Genomic DNA, 22,459 nt, shown 5'->3' with positions numbered 1-22,459 from the left:
TCCCACAACAAAGAACTATCTGGCCCAATATATGAATAATGTTGAGGTTAAGAGACCCTGATCTAGATGTTCTAGGCTTCTGGATGCTTCTCTTAATTGAGTTTTCTAGACAAGAAGAAACTGAAGTATAAGTTTCTTCTTAGAAGATTGTTTGTCCTCTGGCTCACTTTCAATTGCTTTTGAATAACAAGGCCAGGTTCATGGCCTCTAGAAACTGTGTAATTGTCCAGGAAGTGGTGCTTGAAGATGTTAGAAATCCCGGGAAGAATGGCCACTTGTGGGAAAGGTAGCAAAATCTCAGCTGTGTCACTTCCCAGCTGTTTGACCTTGGGCAACACCCTTTACTTCTCTGAGTTTGGTATCCTCATTTCTAAAGTGAACCCAATAATGTCTTCTTTACCACACAGTTGTTGTGAGGATTAAAGTGTAATTGCAAATTATCAGGATGAACCCTCTTATGATCCCCATTATATATAGAATGCAAGTAAATTACACATTCTGTAGGCCACTAACATTGTACCTCTGGACTGGTGACTTCTCAGTGCCTATAGATAGGTATCTTTTGAAAGTCACTCTTGAGAGGATCAGAATTCTGAAGCTACACTCAGGGACAGTGCAGGCTCAGGGTGAAGTGAGGGTGTTCAGGTGAGTTAGGGGTATGTGTATGGCACCAAATCTCAAAAAGGGGGATTTAAATACTAAGGATCTAAATCTTGGGATGGGAACACAAGACTGATCAATGTTATCCTTTTCTCTCCCCCCTCCTGCTTTTTCTCTGCTCTGCTCTTGTTGTTTCAGGTGCATGATGACTGTAGGAGACGGTTTTCCAAGGAATGTTGCTTCGGAAGTCATCGCTCATCAGTCATTCCTCCCACTGCTCTAAGCAACCCCAAAGGCGATGGTGGGTAGCTAAACCTTGACCTCAGAGACACATTGTGAGATGAGATGGGGTAGGGGGAAGGTGCAATGGCTGGGAAGAAGGACTGCTATTAAATTATTCTCTTCAACCAAACATTTTGGGGCAGTAAGAATGCACAATGTGTGTACAGATAGCTCATGATTTTCTCTTTAGACCTTTGGGATGGTGAAGGTTGGTCTTTCTGATGTATATGTATGTGGGCATGTTCTCTATAGCCTCTGTCACATTGTTCATGATTGATGAGAATTTATTCTACCTTTTTAATGATTTCCAAATAAAAGATAATCCATGAAATAAGTTTGTTTGTGTCTAGGTGGTCAAGGAAGAACTGCATGAAAGCCCAGGTTATATTACTTTTAAAATGGAAACTAACGTTAAGTTTTTTTCCCCAAACCTTAAACTAACATAATCATTGCCCCAACACTCTTCATTGATGCTTTATCAATTCCTGGACGCCAGTGCTTTATTGAGAACTCTAATAACAAGATGTCTACAGGCTACAGAGAGATCTAAAACATGGGCATTGCCAGAGCTAATGATTACTATAGATCTAGGATATTGCTATAATACAATTAATATTTTAATGTACCATATGCTAAGTGCCAAAGGAATGATAGAGATACTTGGAAAGCAGAAAATGTTAGGAGGTTAAGCAGAAATGAGGTAGTAATAAAATCAGTGTTGCAAGAGTAAACTTTTAGAGTCTTCTGTCAAGAGGTCTAGTAATGTTAGAACAGAGAAAACAGGAGCCAAGGAGAAGGTTGTTCTTAGTTTTTGTGTTTGTTTTTGAAGAATACATAAGGTAAGGAGGCAGCATGGTGTAAGGAATAAAACAGGGCCAGACAACCATGAATTTTAGTCACTTACTAGCTAGGTGACCTTGTGTAAGTCACTTATATTCTCTGAGCTTTACTTCCCCAACTGTAAATGGAAATGAAGCTGTCTACTGTGAGGATAAATGGTAATATATAAAGGGCCTAGGTATCTAGAAACATGATCCCAAAGGACCATAAAACTAAATCTTCTTGGGTGACTGAATACCTAGTCGTCTATCTAGCCTAATGAAAACTATAGACCCTCACAGAGATGATTCATTCTTTGGCACTTGCTAATGATGCCTTTTTTTTTTCCATAGGCTATTGTTTTTTTATTTCGGCATATTATGGGGGTACAGATTTTAAGGTTTCAATAAATGCCCATTTCCCCCCGTTCCCCAACAAGTCTGAGTCTCCAGCATGACCATCCCCCAGATGGTGCACATCTCACTCATTATATATGTATATACCCGCCCGCGACCCCCCTCCCACTTGCCCAATACCATATTACTGTAGTACCTAGGTGTCCACTTAGGTGCTGTTCAGTTAATACCAATTTGCTGGTGAGTATATGTGGTGCTTGTTTTTCCATTTTTGGGAAACTTCACTTAATAGTATAAGTTCCAGCTGTAACCAGGAAAATATAAGATGTGCTATGTCACCATTGTTTCTTAGAGCTGAATAGTACACCATGGTATACATATACCACATTTTATTAATCCATTCTTGGATTGATGGGCACTTCGGCTATTTCCACAGCCTTGCAATTATGAATTGTGCTGCTATAAACATTCGAGTGCAAGTGTCTTTTTTGTAGAGTGTCACTGGATCATTTGGGTAGATGCCCAGCAATGGGATTGCTGGATCAAATGGTCGATTCACTTGTATCACTTTAAGGTATCTCCATATTATTTCCACAGAGGTTGAACTAGTTTGCAGTCCCACCAGCACTGTAGGAGTGTTCCTCTCTATCTGCATCCACGCCAGCATTTATTGTTCGGAGACTTTTTGATAAAGGCCATTCTCACTGGAGTTAAGTGATGTCTCATTGTAGTTTTGATTTGCATTTCCCTGATGATTACAGATGTTGAACATTTTTTAATATGTTTGTTGGCAATTTTACTGTCTTCCTTAGAAAAGTTTCTGTTCAAGTCCTTTGCCCACTTATTTTTTATTTCAGCATATTATGGGGGTACAGATTTTAAGGTTTCAAGAAATGCCCAATTCCTCCCCGCCCGCCAAAAGTCTGAGTCTCCATCATGACCATCCCCCAGATGGTGCACATCTCACTCATTATGTATGTATATACCCGCACCCCTACCCCCTCCCACCTGCCAAATACCCTATTACTGTAGTACCTATGGGTCTACTTAGGTGCTACTCAGTTAATACCAGTTTGCTGGAGAATATATCTGGTGCTTGTTTTTCCATTCTTGGGATACTTCACTTAGTAGTATGGGTTCCAGCTCTAACCAGGAAAATATAAGATGTGCTATATCACCATTGTTTCTTAGAGCTGAATAGTACTCCATGGTATACATATACCACATTTTATTAATCCATTCTTGGATTGATGGGCACTTGGGCTGTTTCCACAGCCTTGCAATTATGAATTGTGCTGCTATAAACATTCGAGTGCAGGTGTCTTTTTTGTAGAGTGTCACTGGATCATTTGGGTAGATGCCCAGCAATGGGATTGCTGGATCAAATGGTAGATTCACTTGTATCGCTTTAAGGTATCTCCATATTGCTTTCCACACAGGTTGAACTAGTTTGCAGTCCCACCAGCAGTGTAGGAGTGTTCCTCTCTCTCCGCAACCACGCCAGCATTTATTGTTTGGAGATTTTTTGATAAAGGCCATTCTCACTGGGGTTAAGTGATATCTCATTGTGGTTTTGATTTGCATTTCCCTGAAGATTAAAGATGTTGAGCATTTCTTCATGTTTGTTGGCCATTCTTCTATCTTCTTTAGAAAAGTTTCTGTTCAAGTCCTTTGCCCACTTTTTAATGGGGTTATTTGATTTTTTCTTCCTAATTTTCGTGAGTTCTAAGTATATTCTAGTTATCAGTCCCTTATCGGATGCATAGGATGCAAAAATTTTCTCCCATTCTGTAGGTTGTCTGTTTACTTTCATGACTATTTCTTTGGCTGTGCAGAAGCTTTCTGGTTTGATCATGTCTCATTTATTTATTTTTGTTGCTGCTGTGATTGCCTTTGGGGACTTCTTCATAAACTCTTTCCCAGGCCGATGTCTAGGAGAGTGTTTCCAACTTTTTCCTCTAGAGTTCTAATAGTTTCATACCTTAGGTTTAAGTCTGTTATCCAGCGTGAGTTGATTTTTGTGAGAGGTGAAAGGTGTGGGTCCTGTTTTAGCCTTCTACAGGTGGCTATCCAGTTTTCCCAGCACCATTTATTGAAAAGGGATTCTTTTCCCCAGCGTATGTTTTTCTCTGCTTTGTCAAAGATTAGATGGCTATATGAAGACGGTTTTATGTCAGGATTCTCACATCTGTTCCACTAGTCCATATTCCTATTTTTGTGCCAATACCATATTGATTTAATTACTACAGCTTTGTAGTATAGTTTGATATCTGGCATATTAATGCCTCCCATTTTGTTTTTGTTGCCTAGAATCGCTCTTGATATTCGGGGTCCTCTTTGGTTCCATACGAAGTGTAAAATTATTTTTTCTATGTCTGTGAAGAATGCTGATGGGATTTTAATAGGTATTGCATTGAATCTGTAGATTAGTTTGGGTAGTATAGACATTTCGATGATATTGAGTCTGCCGATCGACGAGCATGGTATGGATTTCCATCTGTTTACATCCTCTGCTATTTCCTTCCTCAGTGTTTCATAGTTCTCCCTGTAGAGGTCTTTTACATCCTTGGTTAAGTATATCCCTAGGTACTTTAATTTCTTTGTTGCTATTGTGAAGGGAATTGAGTCTTTGATTTGGTTCTCCATTAGATTGTTGTTGGCGTATATGAATGCCTCTGATTTCTGTGTATTGATTTTGCATTCTGAGACTCTACTAAATTCATTGATCAGTTCCAGGAGTTTTTTGGTGAATCTTTGGGGTTTTCTAGATATAATATCATATCATCAGCAAACGGTGAAAGTTTGATCTCTTCTGCCCCTATTTGGATCCCTTTAATTCCTCTTTCCTGTCTGATTGCTGTAGCCTGGACTTCCAGCACTATCTTGAATACAAGTGGAGATAGTAGGCAGCCTTGTCTGGTTCCAGTTCTAAGTGGGAATGATTTCAATTTTTACCCATTCAGTATGATGTTGGCTATGTGTCTGTCATATATGGCTTGTATCATTTTTAGGTATGTCCCTTCTATGCCTATTTTCTTAAGTGTTCGTATCATGAAAGGGTGTTGAATTTTGTCAAAAGCTTTTTCTGCATCTATTGAAAGAATTATGTGGTCTTTGCTTTTGCTTCTGTTTATGTGGTGAATTGCATTTATACATTTACGTATGTTGAACCATCCCTGCATCCCTGGGATGAAGCCCACTTGGTCATGGTGGATTATTTTTTTGATAAGTGTCTGGATTCGGTTACCTAAGATTATTTTTTTTCTTTTAAATCTCTTTCATTAGCAAATGTCAGATTGAATTTTTTTTTTATTTTGGCATATTATGGGGGTACAGATTTTAAGGTTTGAATAAATGCCCATTTCCCCCCCTCCTCCAAAAAGTCTGAGTCTCCATCATGACCATCCCCCAGATGGTGCACATCTCACTCATTATGTATGTATATACCCGCCCACCTCCCCAATACCCTATTACTGTAGAACCTATTTGTCCACTTAGGTGCTACTCAGTTAATACCAGTTTGCTGGAGAATATATCTGGTGCTTGTTTTTCCATTCTTGGGATACTTCATTTAGTAGTATGGGTTCCAGCTCTAACCAGGAAAATATAAGATGTGCTATATCACCATTGTTTCTTAGAGCTGAATAGTACTCCATGGTATACATATACTGCATTTTATTAATCCATTCTTGGATTGATGGGCACTTGGGCTGTTTCTACAGCCTTGCAATTATGAATTGTGCTGCTATAAACATTCGAGTGCAGGTGTCTTTTTTGTAGAGTGTCACTGGATCATTTGGGTAGATGCCCAGCAATGGGATTGCTGGATCAAATGGTAGATTCACTTGTATCGCTTTAAGGTATATCCATATTGCTTTCCACAAAGGTTGAACTAGTTTGCAGTCCCACCAGCAGTGTAGGAGTGTTCCTCTCTCTCCGCAACCACACCAGCATTTATTGTTTGGAGATTTTTTGATAAAGGCCATTCTCACTGGGGTTAAGTGATATCTCATTGTGGTTTTAATTTGCATTTCCCTGATGATTAGAGATGTTGAGCATTTCTTCATATGTTTGTTGGCCATTCTTCTGTCTTCTTTAGAAAAATTTCTATTCAAGTCCTTTGCCCACTTTTTAAAGGGGTTATTTGATTTTTTCTTCCTAATTTTCGTGAGTTCTAAGTATATTCTAGTTATCAGTCCCTTATCGGATGCATAGGATGCAAAAATTTTCTCCCATTCTGTAGGTTGTCTGTTTACTTTCATGACTATTTCTTTGGCTGTGCAGAAGCTTTGTAGTTTGATCATGTCCCATTTATTTATTTTTGTTGCTGCTGTGATTGCCTTTGGGGACTTCTTCATAAACTCTTTGCCCAGGCCGATGTCTAGGAGAGTGTTTCCAACTTTTTCCTCTAGAGTTCTAATAGTTTCATATCTTAGGTTTAAGTCTGTTATCCAGCGTGAGTTGGTTTTTGTGAGAGGTGAAAGGTGTGGGTCCTGTTTTAGCCTTCTACAGGTGGCTATCCAGTTTTCTCAGCACCATTTATCGAAGAGCGATTCTTTTCCCCATCGTATGTTTTTGTCTGCTTTGTCAATGATGAGATGGCTATATGAGGATGGTTTTATATCAGGATTCTCACAGCTGTTCCACTGGTCTATATTCCTGTTTTGTGCCAATACCATATTGTTATAATTACTACAGCTTTGTAGTATGGTTTGATATCTGGCATATTAAAGCCTCCCATTTTGTTTTTGTTGCCTAGAATTGCTCTTGATATTCGGGGTCTTCTTTGGTTCCATACGAAGTGAAAAATTATTTTTTCTATATCTCTGAAGAATGCTGATGGGATTTTAATAGGTATTGCATTGAATTTGTAGATTAGTTTGGGTAGTATAGACATTTTGATGATATTGAGTCTGCTGATCCACGAGCATGGTATGGATTTCCATCTATTTACATCCTCTGCTTTTTCCTTCCTCAGTGTTTCATGGTTCTCCCCGTATCGGTCTTTTACATCCTTGGTTAAGTATATTCGTAGGTACTTTAATTTCTTTGTTGCTATTGTGAAGGGAATTGAGTCTTTCATTTGGCTCTCAATTAGATTGTTGTTGGCGTATATGAATGCCTCTGATTTCTGTGTATTGATTTTGTATCCTGAGACTTTACTAAATTCATTGATCAGTTCCAGGAGTTTCTTGGTTGAATCTTTGGGGTTTTCTAGATATAATATCATATCATCAGCAAACAGTGAAAGTTTGATCCCTTCTGCCCCTCTTTGGATACCTTTGATTCCATTTTCCTGTCTGCTTGCTGTAGCCAAGACTTCCAGCACTATGTTGAACAGAAGTGGAGATAGTGGGCAGCCTTGTCTGGTTCCAGTTCTAAGTGGGAATGATTTCAATCTTTCCCCGTTCAGTATGATGTTGGCTATGGGTCTGTCATATATGGCTTGTATCATTTTTAGGTATGTCCCTTCTATGCCTATTTTCTTAAGTGTTCGTATAATGAAAGGGTGTTGAATTTTGTCAAAAGCTTTTTCTGCATCTATTGAAGGAATCATGTGGTCTTTGTTTTTGCTTCTGTTTATGTGGTGAATTGCATTTATAGATTTACGTATGTTGAACCATCCCTGCATCCCTGGGATGAAGCCCACTTGGTCGTGGTGGATTATTTTTTTGATAAGTGTCTGGATTCGGTTAGCTAAGATTTTGTTGAAAATTTTTGCATCTATATTCATTAGGGATATTGGTCTGTAGTTTTCTTTTCTTGTTGCATCCTTTCCTGGTTTTGGTATCAGAGTAATATTCGCTTCATAAAAGGTGTCGGGGAGGTTTCCGTTCTTCTCGATGTTGTGGAATAGTTTCTGCAAGATAGTACTAGTTCTTCTTTATAGGTATGGTAAAATTCAGGTGTGAAGCCATCTGGACCGGGACTTTTCTTTTTAGGGAGATTTTTAATTGCTGTTTCTATTTCAGCTGTTGAGATTGGTCTGTTCAGGGAATCTATTTCTTCCTGGTTGAGCCTAGGGAGGCTGTGTGTTTCTAGAAATTTGTCCATTTCCTCCACATTTTCCAGTTTGTGTGCATAAAGATTTTTGTAGTATTCATAAATTGTATCTTGTATCTCTTTGGGATCAGTTGTGATATCTCCTTTTTTATTCCTGATGGAGCTTATTAGAGATTTCTCTTTTCTGCTTTTTGTTAGCTTAGCCAATGGCGTGTCAATCTTGTTTATTTTTTCAAAGAACCAACTTTTTGTTTTATTAATCTCCTGAATAGCTTTCCTGTTTTCAATTTCGTTTAGTTCTGATTTGATCTTGTTGATTTCACTTCTTCTGCTGGGTTTGGGGTTGGTCTGTTCTTCTTTTTCCAGCTCTTTGAGTCGTTTCATTAGATTGTCTATTTGTGATCTTCTTGCCTTTTGGTTATAGGCATTTATGGAGATAAACTTTCCTCTTAGAACTGCTTTAGCTGTGTCCCAGAGGAGTTGATAACTTGTCTCTCCATTGTCGTTTTCTTCATAGAAGTTTTTTATTTCCGTCTTGATTTCTTCATTAACGAAGTAATCATTTAGTAGGAGGTTGTTTAATTTCCACGTTTTTGTGTAGAAATGTGAGTTTCTGTTAGGGTTGATTTCTAGTTTTATTCCACTGTGATCTGAGAAGGTACATGGTATGATTTCTATTTTTTTAAATTTCTTGAGATTTTCTTTGTGTCCTAGGATATGGTCAATCTTAGAGAATGTCCCGTGAGCTGATGAGAAGAACGTATATTCAGTGGATTTTGGGTAGAATGTTCTGTAGATGTCTGTCAGACCCAATTGGTCTAGAGTTTTGTTTAAGTCCATTATTTCTTTATTAATTTTCTGTTTGGAGGATCTGTCTCCTGCCGTCAGTGGGGTGTTGAAATCCCCGGCTATTATGGAGTTGCTATTAATCCATTTGCTTAGCTCCAGTAAGGTTTGCTTTATGAATCTGGGTGCACCTAAGTTGGGTGCATATATATTTAAAATTGTTATCTCTTCTTGTTGGACTGTGCCCTTCATCATTATATAATGACCCTCTTTGTCTTTTACTACTTTTGTTGGTTTAAAAACTAAATCGTCTGAAATTAGAACTGCCACACCAGCCTTCTTTTGGCTTCTATTTGCTTGGAATATTGATCTCCACCCTTTTATTTTTAGTCTATGTGAATCCTTGCAGGTTAAATGTGTTTCCTGAAGACAGCATATACTTGGCCTGTATTTTCTTATCCATTCAGCCAGCCTATGTCTCTTGAGTGGAGAGTTTAAGCCATTCACATTTATTGAGAGAACTGATAGGTAAGGTAGATTACTGATCATTCTGTTGGGTTGGATGTTGTTGCTATGATTTCTGTCTTGAGCCATTGTAATATCTGGCCTTTAATATCTTTGGGTTTTGGTTGTTTTTATATTCGTGGGTTATTATTATGATGTTCCGCGCATAACGCTGTTTTAAGTACTTCTTGTAGGGCTGGTCTTGTCTTGGTGAATTGTCTGAGCCTTTGCTTGTCTGAGAATGTTTTTATTTCTCCTTCATATATGAAGCTTAGTTTTGCAGGGAATAATATTCTAGGCTGGGCATTGTTTTGTTTCAAAAGAGTGAGAATGGGGCCCCAGTCTCTCCTTGCTTGTAAAGTCTCATTAGAGAAGTCTGATGTTATTCGAATTGGCTTTCCCTTGTATGTCACTTGCTTCTTTTGTCTTACAGCTCTTAGAAGGGCCTCTTTAGTTGATACTTTGGTCAGTCTAATGACTGCATGTCGTGACGTCTTCCTGTTTGCATTGAATCTCCCAGGGGTCCTCTGGGCTTCTTGAACTTGTATATCGAGCTTTTGAGCAAGGCCTGGGAAATTTTCCTCTACTATATCTTCAAACAGCTTGTCCAACCCTTGAGTGTTGTCTTCTTCCCCTTCTTGTAACCCTATGACCCTTACATTAGGTTTCTTCACATAATCCCACAGCTCTTGTAGGCTTTGCTCTTTTCTCTTGTTTTTCTGCTCTATTTCTGTGACTGATTTATTTAATTGGAGGGTGTTATCTTCAAGCTCTGAGATTCTTTCTTCTGTTTCATCTACCCTGTTCTTGAGACTTTCCACTGTATTTTGTAGTTCCTTGAATTGATTCTTCATTTCCAGGAGTTCGGCTACACTTTTCTTCAATGTGTCTATTTCTTTTCTCATATCCTGGAGATTTTTTGTGGTTTCTTGGTGTTGGTTATTGAGTTGTTGTTGCAGCTGGGTGAGTGTTCTTATGTTCCACATACGAAATTCCTCTTCTGTCATATTGGTTGCCTGATTTTGGTCGGTGTCCGTTTCTAGGGGGCTGGTGCTCCTTTTTGGGGGTGTGTTTTCCGTTTGGTTCTTCATATTTCCTGAGTTCTTTCTCTGATTTCTTCCCATGTCGATCAGTTGTTGTTTCTTTCCTTAGGTTATTGTTTGGGTATTCACACACCTTGTTTAGTTTCTGAGGCGTTAGGTGGTGCCTGTGGGTGAAATTGGACCACTCCCTGTATATTGAGTCAGTGGGTGCCGTGGAAAGGCTGTGCAAGATGCCGTCCCTGTCAGTAGGTGGCGTTTGCTTGGAGGAACAGGCTATGGTGTTGATTTTGAGTCCTGTTATCAGCTCTCGTTCTGGGCGGAGCTGGGTTGGGTAAGCCTGCCCTCAGGCCGTTAGCAGGGGTCAAAGTTCTGTTCTCTGCTGTCAGGGCGGGGCTGGAATGGTCCCGCTCAGCCAGAAAGCCTGGGGGTGGGGGTGGGGCTGTCTGAGACCCGCAGTCTGCAGCAGGCCTCGCTTCTTTCCACCCTCCCCAACTCCGCAGCTACTCCTGGGCCTCTGCCAGCAGGCCAGACCACAAGCCGCCAGGCCTCCCCGGACTGTGATGCTGGCGGGGAGATTCCCTGCACAGGAACGCCACCTGGGTTGGGCGCAGGGCCTCCTCCTGGGAGGAGGGTTGCCCTCTAGGACCCGATCCGCCCCTGGAGGCACACAGCCCTCAGTAGGCTGTTCACATATAACCCTTCTGTGCCCTGGGCAATGCTAGCCCTCGGTGCAGGGGATCTGGTCTGCAGGTCCGACCTCTGGGTCCCAGAGTTCAAACTGTATTCCCACCAGGGAGAGGATTTCCGGTCCTAATTCACCCACAGGGAGCCCAAGCTTGGTCTATGTCTCTCAGCCTCTGAGTCGGCACCGTTTTCCTGGGAACACGGTGCCAGCAGCACCTGGGAGGGCGGGCGGGGTCCCAAACGGGAAGGTCCCGTTCCCTGGAGGTGCCTCCGGCTGGTGGCTGTATTGTCTCTCTGGGCAGCCGCGGGTAGGGTCGTCGGAGGGGAGGAGGAGGCAATATGGCGCCTGCCGCGCGGCTCGGGTCCATGCACACGGAGGTGCCGGAGGAAGTTGGGAACCTGGTGCCACGTCTGCTACAGGCTCACCGTTGGCAGGCGGCGGCAGTCTCTGGGCTGATGTCCGCAGGTCTCTCCACCCGCTGGGGAGCCCACCAGCAGTCCCGAATGCAGGGGAGGGGGAACAGCAGATCCACCTACCCTTGCCGCTGGTCTCCGGGCTGCTCCGGTGGTCTCAGCCTCCAGTTCTCCTCCGCAGCCTCCTCCCGTGGAGTCTCCCGGGGTCTCAGGTACCCCTCCTTCCGGCCCTTGTCCGCTGTATGCTCGTCTTCTTGCTTCTTTCCTCTAGTTTCTGCTAGAATCGGTCTTTTCTGCAGAGACCCTCTGTCTGGCGGTGTTATTCGTCCGCCATCTTGCTCCGCCCCCGACTTCTGGAATCTTAATTGGTCATCAGCCTGTTCATGCCCCCTGCTCATCTTCATCAACTCCAAAAGTGGTGATCATCAAGGCATCATCTTCCTCCGAAAATTTAAACAATACCTTAATCCGTCTCAAGTGTTTGACTTGGCGAAGGGTGGACCTGAAGCCGGGTAAGCATGGGTTAAGGGATATAGCTGGGTAAGTAAGAGATTCCTCCCTCTGTACCTTCTAGACTAGGATTCCAGTCTTCCTGAAATCAGTTCTTGTACTTGGGCAGGAAAGATCTATTTTCTAACATCAGGACACAAACATATAACTCCAGAGCATTTGTTGTTGGCTGGAGGACATTTAGCCCTCTCCCAGAAATCCCTTAAAGCCCATGTCCTGCTCTCAGATTTGCTTCACTTTTTTCTTGTTGGAAGAGGTAAAACTACAGCCCCTGACCTCAGAGGAAGAGGCAAATGGATATTGCTGTCTACCTTTTCTGCCACTCACTCTTTTCCTGGGGCCAAATAGATATATGTCTATTACAGACCTGTTTTATTTGGGGACCATCTGGCTGCTCAGTCCTGGTTCCTGTGAGCCCACTGGCCACTGTGCAAGGCATTCTTCCTGGGCCTCAGCAAGTGGCTTTGGCTAGGTTACTACTGGCTTCCAGAGCAAAGTTGGGCACAGGAGAGTATAGTTGAGGCAAGACCTTATCTCTGGCAGTGCCTGTGAGAAGTTACCTGTGGTCTTAGGTACACAGAGAGATAGGGGTTAAAATAAGGCAGGTAGCCTGTTAGCAGGGTGCGAAGCAGCAGTCCTTATGTCCTGACATGTTGTAAGAAAGAGATATAAAACCCAGCTGTTAATGAAATGACTCCCTTTCCCCTTCTTCCTTTCAGGCTATGCATGTTCAAGAACTTCGCTCGCTTTCGCGTTCTGGTTTGTGGTGGAGACGGCAGCGTAAGCTGGGTCTTATCTCTGATTGATGCCTTTGGACTACATGAAAGGGTAAGTCCCTGGCTCACTCAGTTTAGCCATTGCTAGGAAGAGTAGGGGTGTGGAACTGCCAATCCCAGGAAGTCCTGAGTCTTCATTCTCCCTGTCTGTAAAATACATAATTTCCACAGGTTTCATAGTCAACCTGACTGGTAGATTCCCAATCTAAGCCAGCTCACCTAGACCATTTTCTGGTTGTCTATCTGTGCAAATGAGAAATGAAAGAGTTAGTAGAAAGAACGAGTAGTGCTCTATTACCCGGGCTTCAAAGTGAAGAGTTGAAGGGGAAGAGAGCAAGCAAAAAAGAAGTGGCCTCAGACATCATTCAGCTCCCAATTTCTTTCCTCTCCTGAGGCCACCAATCTTTCTCCCTGTGTCTCAAGAGTGGCAGAAACTTTCCTCTACATATCACCACTCTCCCTACGCAGCCATCTGCTCTTCTGACTCCAGAAGTTTTCACTCCTGAGGCACCCCACCTCCTTGGCCCAGCCCAGATAGAAATTTATGATTACATTTCTCTTTTATAAGCATGGCTATAAATATTAGCATATTCCAGCACTTTCCCCTTGGTGAGTAGTTTCTGTATTGCTAACACTTGAGTCCAACTCTCCTTTTTTTTACTTCAGTATATTATGGGGATATGAATGTTAAGTTTACATATATTGCCCATGCCCCTCTCCACCCTTGAGTCAGAGCTTCAAGCATGACCATATCACAAACGGTGCACATGTCACTCATTATGTTTGTATATACCCATCCCCTCCCCTGCCACTTGTGCAACACCTGATAAATGATATTCCCATATGTACACTTAGGTGTTGATCCATTAATACCAATTTGATGGGGAGTACATGCGGTGCTTGCTTTTCCATTCTTCAGATACTTCACTTAGTAGAATGGGTTCCAGCTCTATGCAGGAAAATACAAGAGATGCTATATTACCATTATTTCTTAAAGCTGAATAGTACTCCATGGTGTATATATACCACATTTTATTAATCCACTCATGTATTGATGGGCACCTCGGTTGTTTCCACAACTTTGCAATTGTGAATTGTGCTGCTATAAACATTGGAGTGCAGGTGTCCTTTTTGTAGAGTGTCAATTGATGTTTTGGGGAGATGCCCAGTAGAGGAATTCCTGGATCAAATGGTAGATCTATTTGTATCACTTTAAGGTATCTCCATATTGCTTTCCACAGAGGTTGAACTACTTTGCAGTCCCGCCAGCAGTGTAGGAGTGTTCCTATATCTCCACATCCATGCCAGCATTAATTGTTTGGGGACTTTTTGATAAAGGCTATTCTTATTGGAGATAAGTGATATCTCATTGCAGTTTTTTTTCTTTTATTTATTTATTTTTTTATTGGGGCATATTATGGGGGTACAGATTTTAAGATTTCAATAAATGACCCGCAACAAGTCTGAGTTTCCAGCATGACCATCCCCCAGATGGTGCACATCTCACTCCTTATGTATATCTATACCCGCCCCCTCCCGCCTCCCACCTGCCCAATACCCTATTACTGTAGTACCTATGTGTCCACTTAGGTGCTATTCAGTTACTACCAGTTTGCTGGTGAGTATATGTGGTGCTTGTTTTTCCATTCTTGGGATACTTCACATAGTAGTATGGGTTCCAGCTCTAACCAGGAAAATATAAGATGTGCTATATCACCATTGTTTCTTAGAGCTGAATAGTACTCCATGGTACACATATACCACATTTTATTAATCCATTCTTGGATGGGCACTTGGGCTGTTTCCACAGCCTTGCAATTATGAATTGTGCTGCTATAAACATTCAAGTGCAGGTGTCTTTTTTGTAGAGTGTCATTGGATCATTTGGGTAGATGCCCAGCAATGGGATTGCTGGATCAAATGGTAGATTCACTTGTATCGCTTTAAGGTATCTCCATATTGCTTTCCACACAGGTTGAACTAGTTTGCAGTCCCACCAGCAGTGTAGGAGTGTTCCTCTCTCTCCGCATCCACGCCAGCATTTGTTATTTGGAGAATTTTTGATAAAGGCCATTCTCACTGGAGTTAAGTGATATCACATTGTAGTTTTGATTTGCATTTCCCTGATGATTAGAGATGATGAGCATTTTTTCATATGTTTGTTGGCCATTCTTCTGTCTTCTTTAGAAAAGTTTCTGTTCAAGTCCTTTGCCCACTTTTTAATGGGGTTATTTGATTTTTTCTTGCTGATTTTCGAGAGTTCTAAGTATACTCTAGTTATCAGCCCTTTATGCGATACGTGTAGGATGCAAAAATTTTCTCCCATACTTTAGGTTGTCTGTTTACTTTCATAATTATTTCTTTAGCTGTGCAGAAGCTTTGTAGTTTCATCATGTCCCATTTATTTATTTTTGTTGCTGCTGTGATTGCCTTTGGGGACTTCTTCATAAACTCTTTGCCTAGGCTGATGTCTAGAAGAGTGTTTCCAACTTTTTCCTCTAGAATTCTAATACTTTCATACCTTAGGTTTAAGTCTGTTCTCCAGCGCGAGTTGATTTTTGTTAGAGGTGAAAGGTGTGGGTCCTGTTTTAGCCTTCTACAGGTGGCTATCCAGTTTTCCCAGCACCATTTATTGAAAAGGGATTCTTTTCCCCAGCGTATATTTTTGTCTGCTTTGTCAAAGATGAGATGGCTATATGAGGATGGTTTTATATCAGGATTCTCAGAGCTGTTCTACTAGTCAATATTCCTATTTTTGTGCCAATACCAGATAGTTTTAATTACTACAGCTTTGTAGTATAGTTTGATATCTGGCATATTAATACCTCCCATTTTGTTTTTGTTGCCTAGAATTGCTCTTGATATTCAGGGTCTTCTTTGATTCCATACAAAGCATAAAATTATTTTTTCTATATCTGTGAAGAATTCTGATGGGATTTTAATAGGTATTGCATTGAATCTGTACATCAGTTTGTGTAGTATAGACATTTTAATGATGTTGAGTCTGCCGATCCATGAGCATGGAATGGATTTCTATCTGTTTACATCCTCTGCTATTTCCTTCCTCAGTGTTTCATAGTTCTCCCTATAGAGGTCTTTACCTCCTTGGTTAAGTATACTCCTAGCTACTTTAATTTCTTTGTTGCTATTGTGAAGGGTATTGAGTCTTTTATTTGGTTCTGAATTTGATTGTTGTTGGTGTATACGAATGCCTCTGATTTCTGTGTATTCATTTTGTATCCTGAGACTTTACTGAATTCATTGATCAGTTTCAGGAGTTTCTTGGTTGAATCCTTGGGGTTTTCTGAATATAATATCATATCCTCAGCAAACAGTGAAAGTTTGATCTCTTCTGCCCCTATTTGGATACCTTTAATTTCACTATCCTGTCTGATTGCTATAGCCAGGACTTCCAGCACTATGTTGAATAGAAGTGGAGATAGTGGGCAGCCTGGTCTGGTTCCAGTTCTAAGTGGGAATGATTTCAGTTTTTCCCCAATCAGTATAATGTTGGCTATGGGTCTGTCATATATGGCTTGTATCATTTTTAGGTATGTCCCTTCTATGCCTACTTTCTTAAGTATTCATATCATGAAAGGGTGTTGAATTTTGTCAAAAGCCTTTTCTGCATCTATTGAAAGAATCATGTGGTCTTTGTTTTTGCTTCTGTTTATGTGGTGAATTGCATTTATAGATTTACTTATGTTAAACCATCCCTGCATCCCTGGGATGAAGCCCACTGGGTCGTGATGGATTATTTTTTTAATAAGTGTCTGGATTCGGTTAGCTAAGATTTTGTTGAAAATTTTTGCATCTATATTCATTAGGGATATTGGTCTGTAGCTTTCTTTTCTTGTTGCATCCTTTCCTCGTTTTGGTATCAGAGTAATATTCGCTTCATAAAAGTTGTCGGGGAGGTTTCCGGTCTTCTCGATGTTGTGGAATAGTTTCTGCAAGATAGGTACTAGTTCTTCTTTGTAAGTGTGGTAAAATTTGGGTGTGAAGCCATCTGGACCAGGACTTTTCTTTTTAGGGAGATTTTTAATTGCTGTTTCTATTTCAGCAGTTGAGATTGGTCTGTTCAGGGAATCTATTTCTTCCTGATTGAGCCTAGGGAAGCTATGTCTTTCTAGAAATTTGTCCATTTCCTCCACATTTTCCAATTTGTGTGAATAAAGATTTTTGTAGTACTCATAAATTATATCTTGTATATCTTTGGGATCAGTTGTGATATATCCTTTTTTGTTTCTGATGGAGCTTATTATAGATTTCTCTTTTCTGGTTTTCGTTGGCTTAGCCAGTGGTGTGTCAATTTTGTTTATTTTTTCAAAGAACCAACTTTTTGTTTTGTTAATCTCCTGAATAGCTTCCCTATTTTCAATTTCGTTTAGTTCTGATTTGATCTTGTTGATTTCACTTTTTCTGCTGGTTTGGGGTGGGTCTGTTTTTCTTTTTTAAGCTCTTTGCGTCATTTCATTAGATTGTCTCTTTATGATCTTTTTGACTTTTGGTTATAGGCATTTATGGAGATAAACTTTCCTCTCAGAACTGCTTTAGCTGTGTCCCAGAGGATTTGATAACTTGTCTCTCCATTGTCGTTTTCTTCATAGAATTTTTTATTTCCATCTTGATTTCTTCATTTATGAATTAATCATTTAGCGGGAGGTTGTTTAATTTCCACGTTTTTGTGTAGAAATGTGAGTTTCTCTTATGGTTCATTTCTACTTTTATTCCACTGTGATCTGAGAAGATACATGGTATGATTTTTATTTTTATAAATTTCTTCAGGTTTACTTTCTGTCCTAGGATATGGTCAATCTTAGAGAATGTCCCCTGTGCTGATGAGAAGAACGTATATTCAGTGGATTTTGGGTAGAATGTCCTGTAAATGTCAGTCAGACCCAGTTGTTCTAGAGTTTTGTTTAAATCCATTATTTCTTTATTAATTTTCTGTCTGGAGGATCTGTCTGGTGCCGTCAGTGGGGTGTTGAAATCTCCGACGATTATGGAGTTGCTATTAATCCATTTGCTTAGCTCTAGTAAGGTTTGCTTTATGAATCTGGGTGCACCTAAGTTGGGTGCATATATATTTAAAATTGTTATCTCTTCTTGTTGAACTGTGCCCTTCACCATTATATAATGACCCTCTTTGTCTTTCACTACTTTTGTTGTTTTAAAAACTAAATCGTCTGAAATTAGAACTGCCACACCAGCCTTCTTTTGGCTTCTATTTGCTTGGAATATTGATCTCCACCCTTTTATTTTTAGTCTATATGCATCCTTGCAGATTAAATGTGTTTCCTGAAGACAGCATATACTTGGCCTGTATTTTCTTATCCATTCAGCCAGCCCATGTCTCTTGAGTGGAGAGTTTAAGCCATTCACATTTATTGAGAGAACTGATAGGTAAGGTAGATTACTGTTCATTCTGTTGGGTTGGATGTTGTTGCTATGATTTCTGTCTTGCGCCATTGTAATATCTGGCCTTTAATATCTTTGGGTTTTGGTTGTTTTTATATTCGTGGGTTATTATTATGATGTTCCATGTGTAACGCTGTTTTGAGTACCTCTTGTAGGGCTGGTCTTGTCTTGGTGAATTCTCTGAGCCTTTGCTTGTCTGAGAATGTCTTTATTTCTCCTTCATATACGAAGCTTAGTTTTGTAGGGAATTATATTCTAGGCTGGGTATTGTTTTGTTTCAAAATAGTGAGAATGGGGCCCCAGTCTCTCCTTGCTTGTAAAGTCTCATTAGAGAAGTCTGGTGTTATTTGAATTGGCTTTCCCTTGTATGTTACTTGCTTCTTTTGTCTTACAGCTCTTAGAAGGGACTCTTTAGTTGATTCTTTGGTCAGTCTGATGACTGCATGTCGTGACGTCTTCCTGTTTGCATTGAATTTCCCAGGGGTCCTCTGAGCTTCTTGAACTTGTATAACAAGATTTTGAGCAAGGCCTCGGAAATTTTCCTCTATTATATCTTCAAACAGCTTGTCCAACCCTTGAGTGTTACCTTCCTCCCCTTCTGGTAACCCTATGACCCTCACATTAGGTTTCTTCACATAATCCCACAGCTCTTGTAGGCTTTGCTCTTTTCTCTTGTTTCTCTGCTCTATTTCTGTGACTGATTTATTTAATTGGAGGGTGTTACCTTCACGCCCTGAGATTCTTTCTTCTGTTTGATCTACCCTGTTCTTGAGACTTTCCACTGTATTTTGTAGTTCCTTGAATTGATTCTTTATTTCCAGGAGTTCGGTTAAACATTTCTTCATTGTGTCCATTTCTTTTTCCAGATCCTGAAGGCTTTTTGTGGTTTCTATGTGTTTGTTATTGAGTTGTTGTTGCAGCTCGGTGAGTTTTCTTATGATCCACATACGAAATTCCTCTTCTGTCATTTTGGTTGCCTGATTTTGGTTGGTGCCCGTTTCTAGGGGGCTGGGGCTCCTCTTTGGGGGAGAGTTTTCCGTTTGGTTCTTCATATTTCCTGAGTTCCTTCGCTGATTTCTTCCTATATCAATCTTTCGGTTTTTGTTTGGGTATTCACACGCCTTGTTTAGATTCTGAGCTAGAAGGTGGTGTCTGTGGGTGAGATTCGTCCACTCCCTGTCATGATAAGGGTGTGCTGGATGCTCTCCCTGTCTGTAGGTGGCGCTTGTTTGGAGGAACAGGCTACGCAGTCGTTTTTATTCCCTGTTATCAGCTCTTGTTCCTATAGAGAGAACTCTAGTGCCTCAGGTGGTGGGTGGGGCCCTGGGACTTCCAGGTGTGTCCTTTTCTCTCCTTCAGTGAGGGCTAGTCTAGGAGAGAGTCTGGGCAGAGCTGGGTTGGGTAAGCCTGCCCTCAGGAAACACCAATGTTGTTAGCAGGGGTCGAAGTTCTGTTCTCTGCTTCCTGGAAAAGCTGTCAGGTCGGGGCTGGAATGGCCCTGCTCAGTCAGAGAGTCTGCCTGTGGGGATGCGGCTGTCTGAGACTCTCAGTCTGGAATTGGCCTGGCTTCTTTCCACCATCCCCAGCTCCGCAGCTACTGCTGGGCCTCAGCCCGCAGGCCAGACCACACGCCACCACTCCTCCCATGGCTGTGCTACCTGCGGGGAGGTTCCCTATGCGGGAACGCCCCCTGGCTGGGTGCAGGGCCTCCCTTTAGGGGGAGGGTTGCCCTCTAGGATGCTGATCTGCCCCTGAAGGCACACACACCGCAGTAGGCTGTTCACAAGTATTCCTTCTGTGCCTCCGGCAATGTGAAGCCTCGGTGCACTGGATGTGGTCTGCAGGTCTGACCTCTGGGTCCCAGAGCTCAAACTATATCCCCACCAGGGAGAGCAGTGCCAGTCCCAATTCACACACAGGGAGCCCAAGCTGCGTCTATGTCTCTCTACCTCAGAGTCTTCCCCGTTCTTCTGGGATTACCATGCTAGCAGCACCTGGGAGGGCTGGCAGGTAGGGAGCTCACAGTCTGAGTTCCCCTTAGTCAGCTGTAGGGCCCCAAAAGGGAAGGTCCCATTCCCTGTAAGTGCCTCCGGCTGGTGGCTATATTGTCTCTCTGTCTCTCTGGGCAGCCGCGGGTAGGGTCGGGGGAGAGGAGGAGGAGGCAATATGGCGTCTGCCACTCGGCTCGGGTCTGTGCACACGGAGGTGCCCCTAGGGAGTTGGGATCCCGGTGCCACGTCTGCCACTGGCTTACCGCTCACTGGCAGCGGCCGTCGCTGGGCTGGTGTCCGAAGGTCTCTCCACTCGCTGGGGAGCCCACCAGCAGTCCGGGATGCAGCGGAGGGGAAACAGCCGATACTTCCCGCTGGTCTCCAGGCTGCTCCGGTGGTCCCAGCTTCCAGTTCTCCTCCGTGACCTCCTCCCGTGGAGTCTCCCGTGGTCTCAGGTACTCCTCCTTTCGACCTTCATCCGATGTCAGCTCATGTTCTTGCTTCTTTCTTCTGACTTCTGCTAGAATCTATCTTTTCTGCAGAGACACTCTGTCTGACGGTGTTTCTCATCCGCCATCTTTTTTCCTCATTGCAGTTTTGATTTGCATTTCCCTGATGATTAGAGATGTTGAGCATTTTTTCATGTTTGTTGGCCATTATTCTGTCTTCTTTGAAAAATTTCTATTCATGTCCTTTGCCCACTTTTTGATAAGGTTGTTTGATTTTTTTCTTGCTGATATTCCTGAGTTCTAAATAGATTCTAGTTATCAGCCCTTTATAAGACGTGTACCTTGCGAAAATTTTATCCCATTCTGTGGGTTGTCTGTTTGTTCTCTTGACAGTTTCTTGCTGTGCAGAAGCTTTTTAATTTGATCAGGTCCCATTTATTTGTTGTTCTTGCTGCTGTGATTGCCTCTGGGGTCTTCTTCATAAATTCTTTGCCTAGACCAATGTCTCGAAGAGTATTTCCATCGTTTTCCTCTAGAATTCTAATAGTTTCATACCTAATGTTTAAGTCTGCTACCCAGCGTGAGTTGATTTTTGTGAGAGGTGAAAGATGTGGGTCCTGTTTCAGTCTTCTACATGTGGCAATCTAGCTTTCCCAGCACCATTAGTTGAATAAGGATTCTTTTCCCCAGGGTATGTTTTTGTCTGCTTTGTCGAAGATTGGTTGGCTATACGAGGATGGTTTTATATCTGGGTTCTCAGTTATGTTCCACTGGTCAATGTTCCTGTTCTTGTGCCAATACCAACCTATTTTAATTACTATAGCCTTGTAATATAGTTTGAAGTCTGGTAAATTGATACTTCCTATTTTGTTTTCATTGCCTAGGATTTATTTTGCTATTCAAGGTCTTCTCTGGTTCCATACGAAGCATAAAATTATTTTTTCTATACCTGTGAAAAATGATGATGGTATTTTGATAGGGATTGCATTGACTCTGTAGGTCACTTTGGGTAGTATAGACATTTTAGCAATGTTGATTCTGCCGAACCATGAGCATGGTATATTCTTCCACCTGTTTACATCCTCTGCTATTTCTTTCTTCAGTGTTTCATAGTTCTCCCTGTAGAGGTCTTTTACTTCCTTAGTTAAATATATACCTAGGTACTTTATTTTCTTTGATGCTATTATGAAGGGAATTGAGTCTTTGATTTGGTTCTCACTTTTACTGTTGTTGGCGTATATGAATGCCTATGATTTCTGTGTATTGCTTTTGTATCCTGAGACTTTACCAAATTCATTTATCAATTCAAGGGGTCTCTTGGTTGAATCCTCTTGGTTGAAGGGGTTTTCTAGGTATAATGTGTCATGAGCAAAGAGTGAGAGTTTGATCTCTTCTGCTCCCATTTGGACACTCTTAATTCCACTCTCTTGTCTGATTGCTGTAACAAGGACTTCCAGAACTATGTTGAATAGAAATGGAGATAGTGGACAACCTTGTCTTGTTCCAGTTCTAAGTGGGAATGCTTTTAATTTTTCCCCATTTAGTATGACATTGGCTGTGGGTTTGTCATATATGGTTTGTATCATTTTTAGGTAGGCCCCATCTATGCCTATTTTGTTGAGCATTCTTATCATAAAAGAGTGTTGAATTTTGTCAAATTCTTCTTCTGCACTAATTGAAAGGATCATATGGTCTTTGTTTTTGCTTCTGTTTACATGGTGAATTACATTTATACATTTGTGTATGTTGAACCATCCCTGCATCTCTGGGACGAAGCCCACTTGGTTGTGATGGATTATTTTCTTGACAAGCACGGGATTC

General features: G+C 41.5%; 1 protein-coding gene across 1 annotated transcript in view; it reads left to right on the top strand.

The window, feature by feature from the left end:
• Positions 1-22,459, top strand: part of DGKK (diacylglycerol kinase kappa) — a 121,715-nt gene that overhangs the window by 51,473 nt on the left and 47,783 nt on the right. Inside the window, exons 6-9 of the mRNA XM_075999186.1 lie at positions 799-901; positions 8,081-8,099; positions 11,839-12,003; positions 12,721-12,829. Of these exons, the coding sequence (XP_075855301.1) occupies positions 799-901; positions 8,081-8,099; positions 11,839-12,003; positions 12,721-12,829 (396 nt within the window). The remainder of the gene's footprint in view (positions 1-798; positions 902-8,080; positions 8,100-11,838; positions 12,004-12,720; positions 12,830-22,459) is intronic.

The sequence above is a fragment of the Microcebus murinus genome, chromosome X, assembly GCF_040939455.1.
Source record: "Microcebus murinus isolate Inina chromosome X, M.murinus_Inina_mat1.0, whole genome shotgun sequence".
Taxonomy (NCBI): Eukaryota; Metazoa; Chordata; class Mammalia; order Primates; family Cheirogaleidae; genus Microcebus; species Microcebus murinus.
This window is presented reverse-complemented; position numbering and strand designations above follow the sequence as displayed.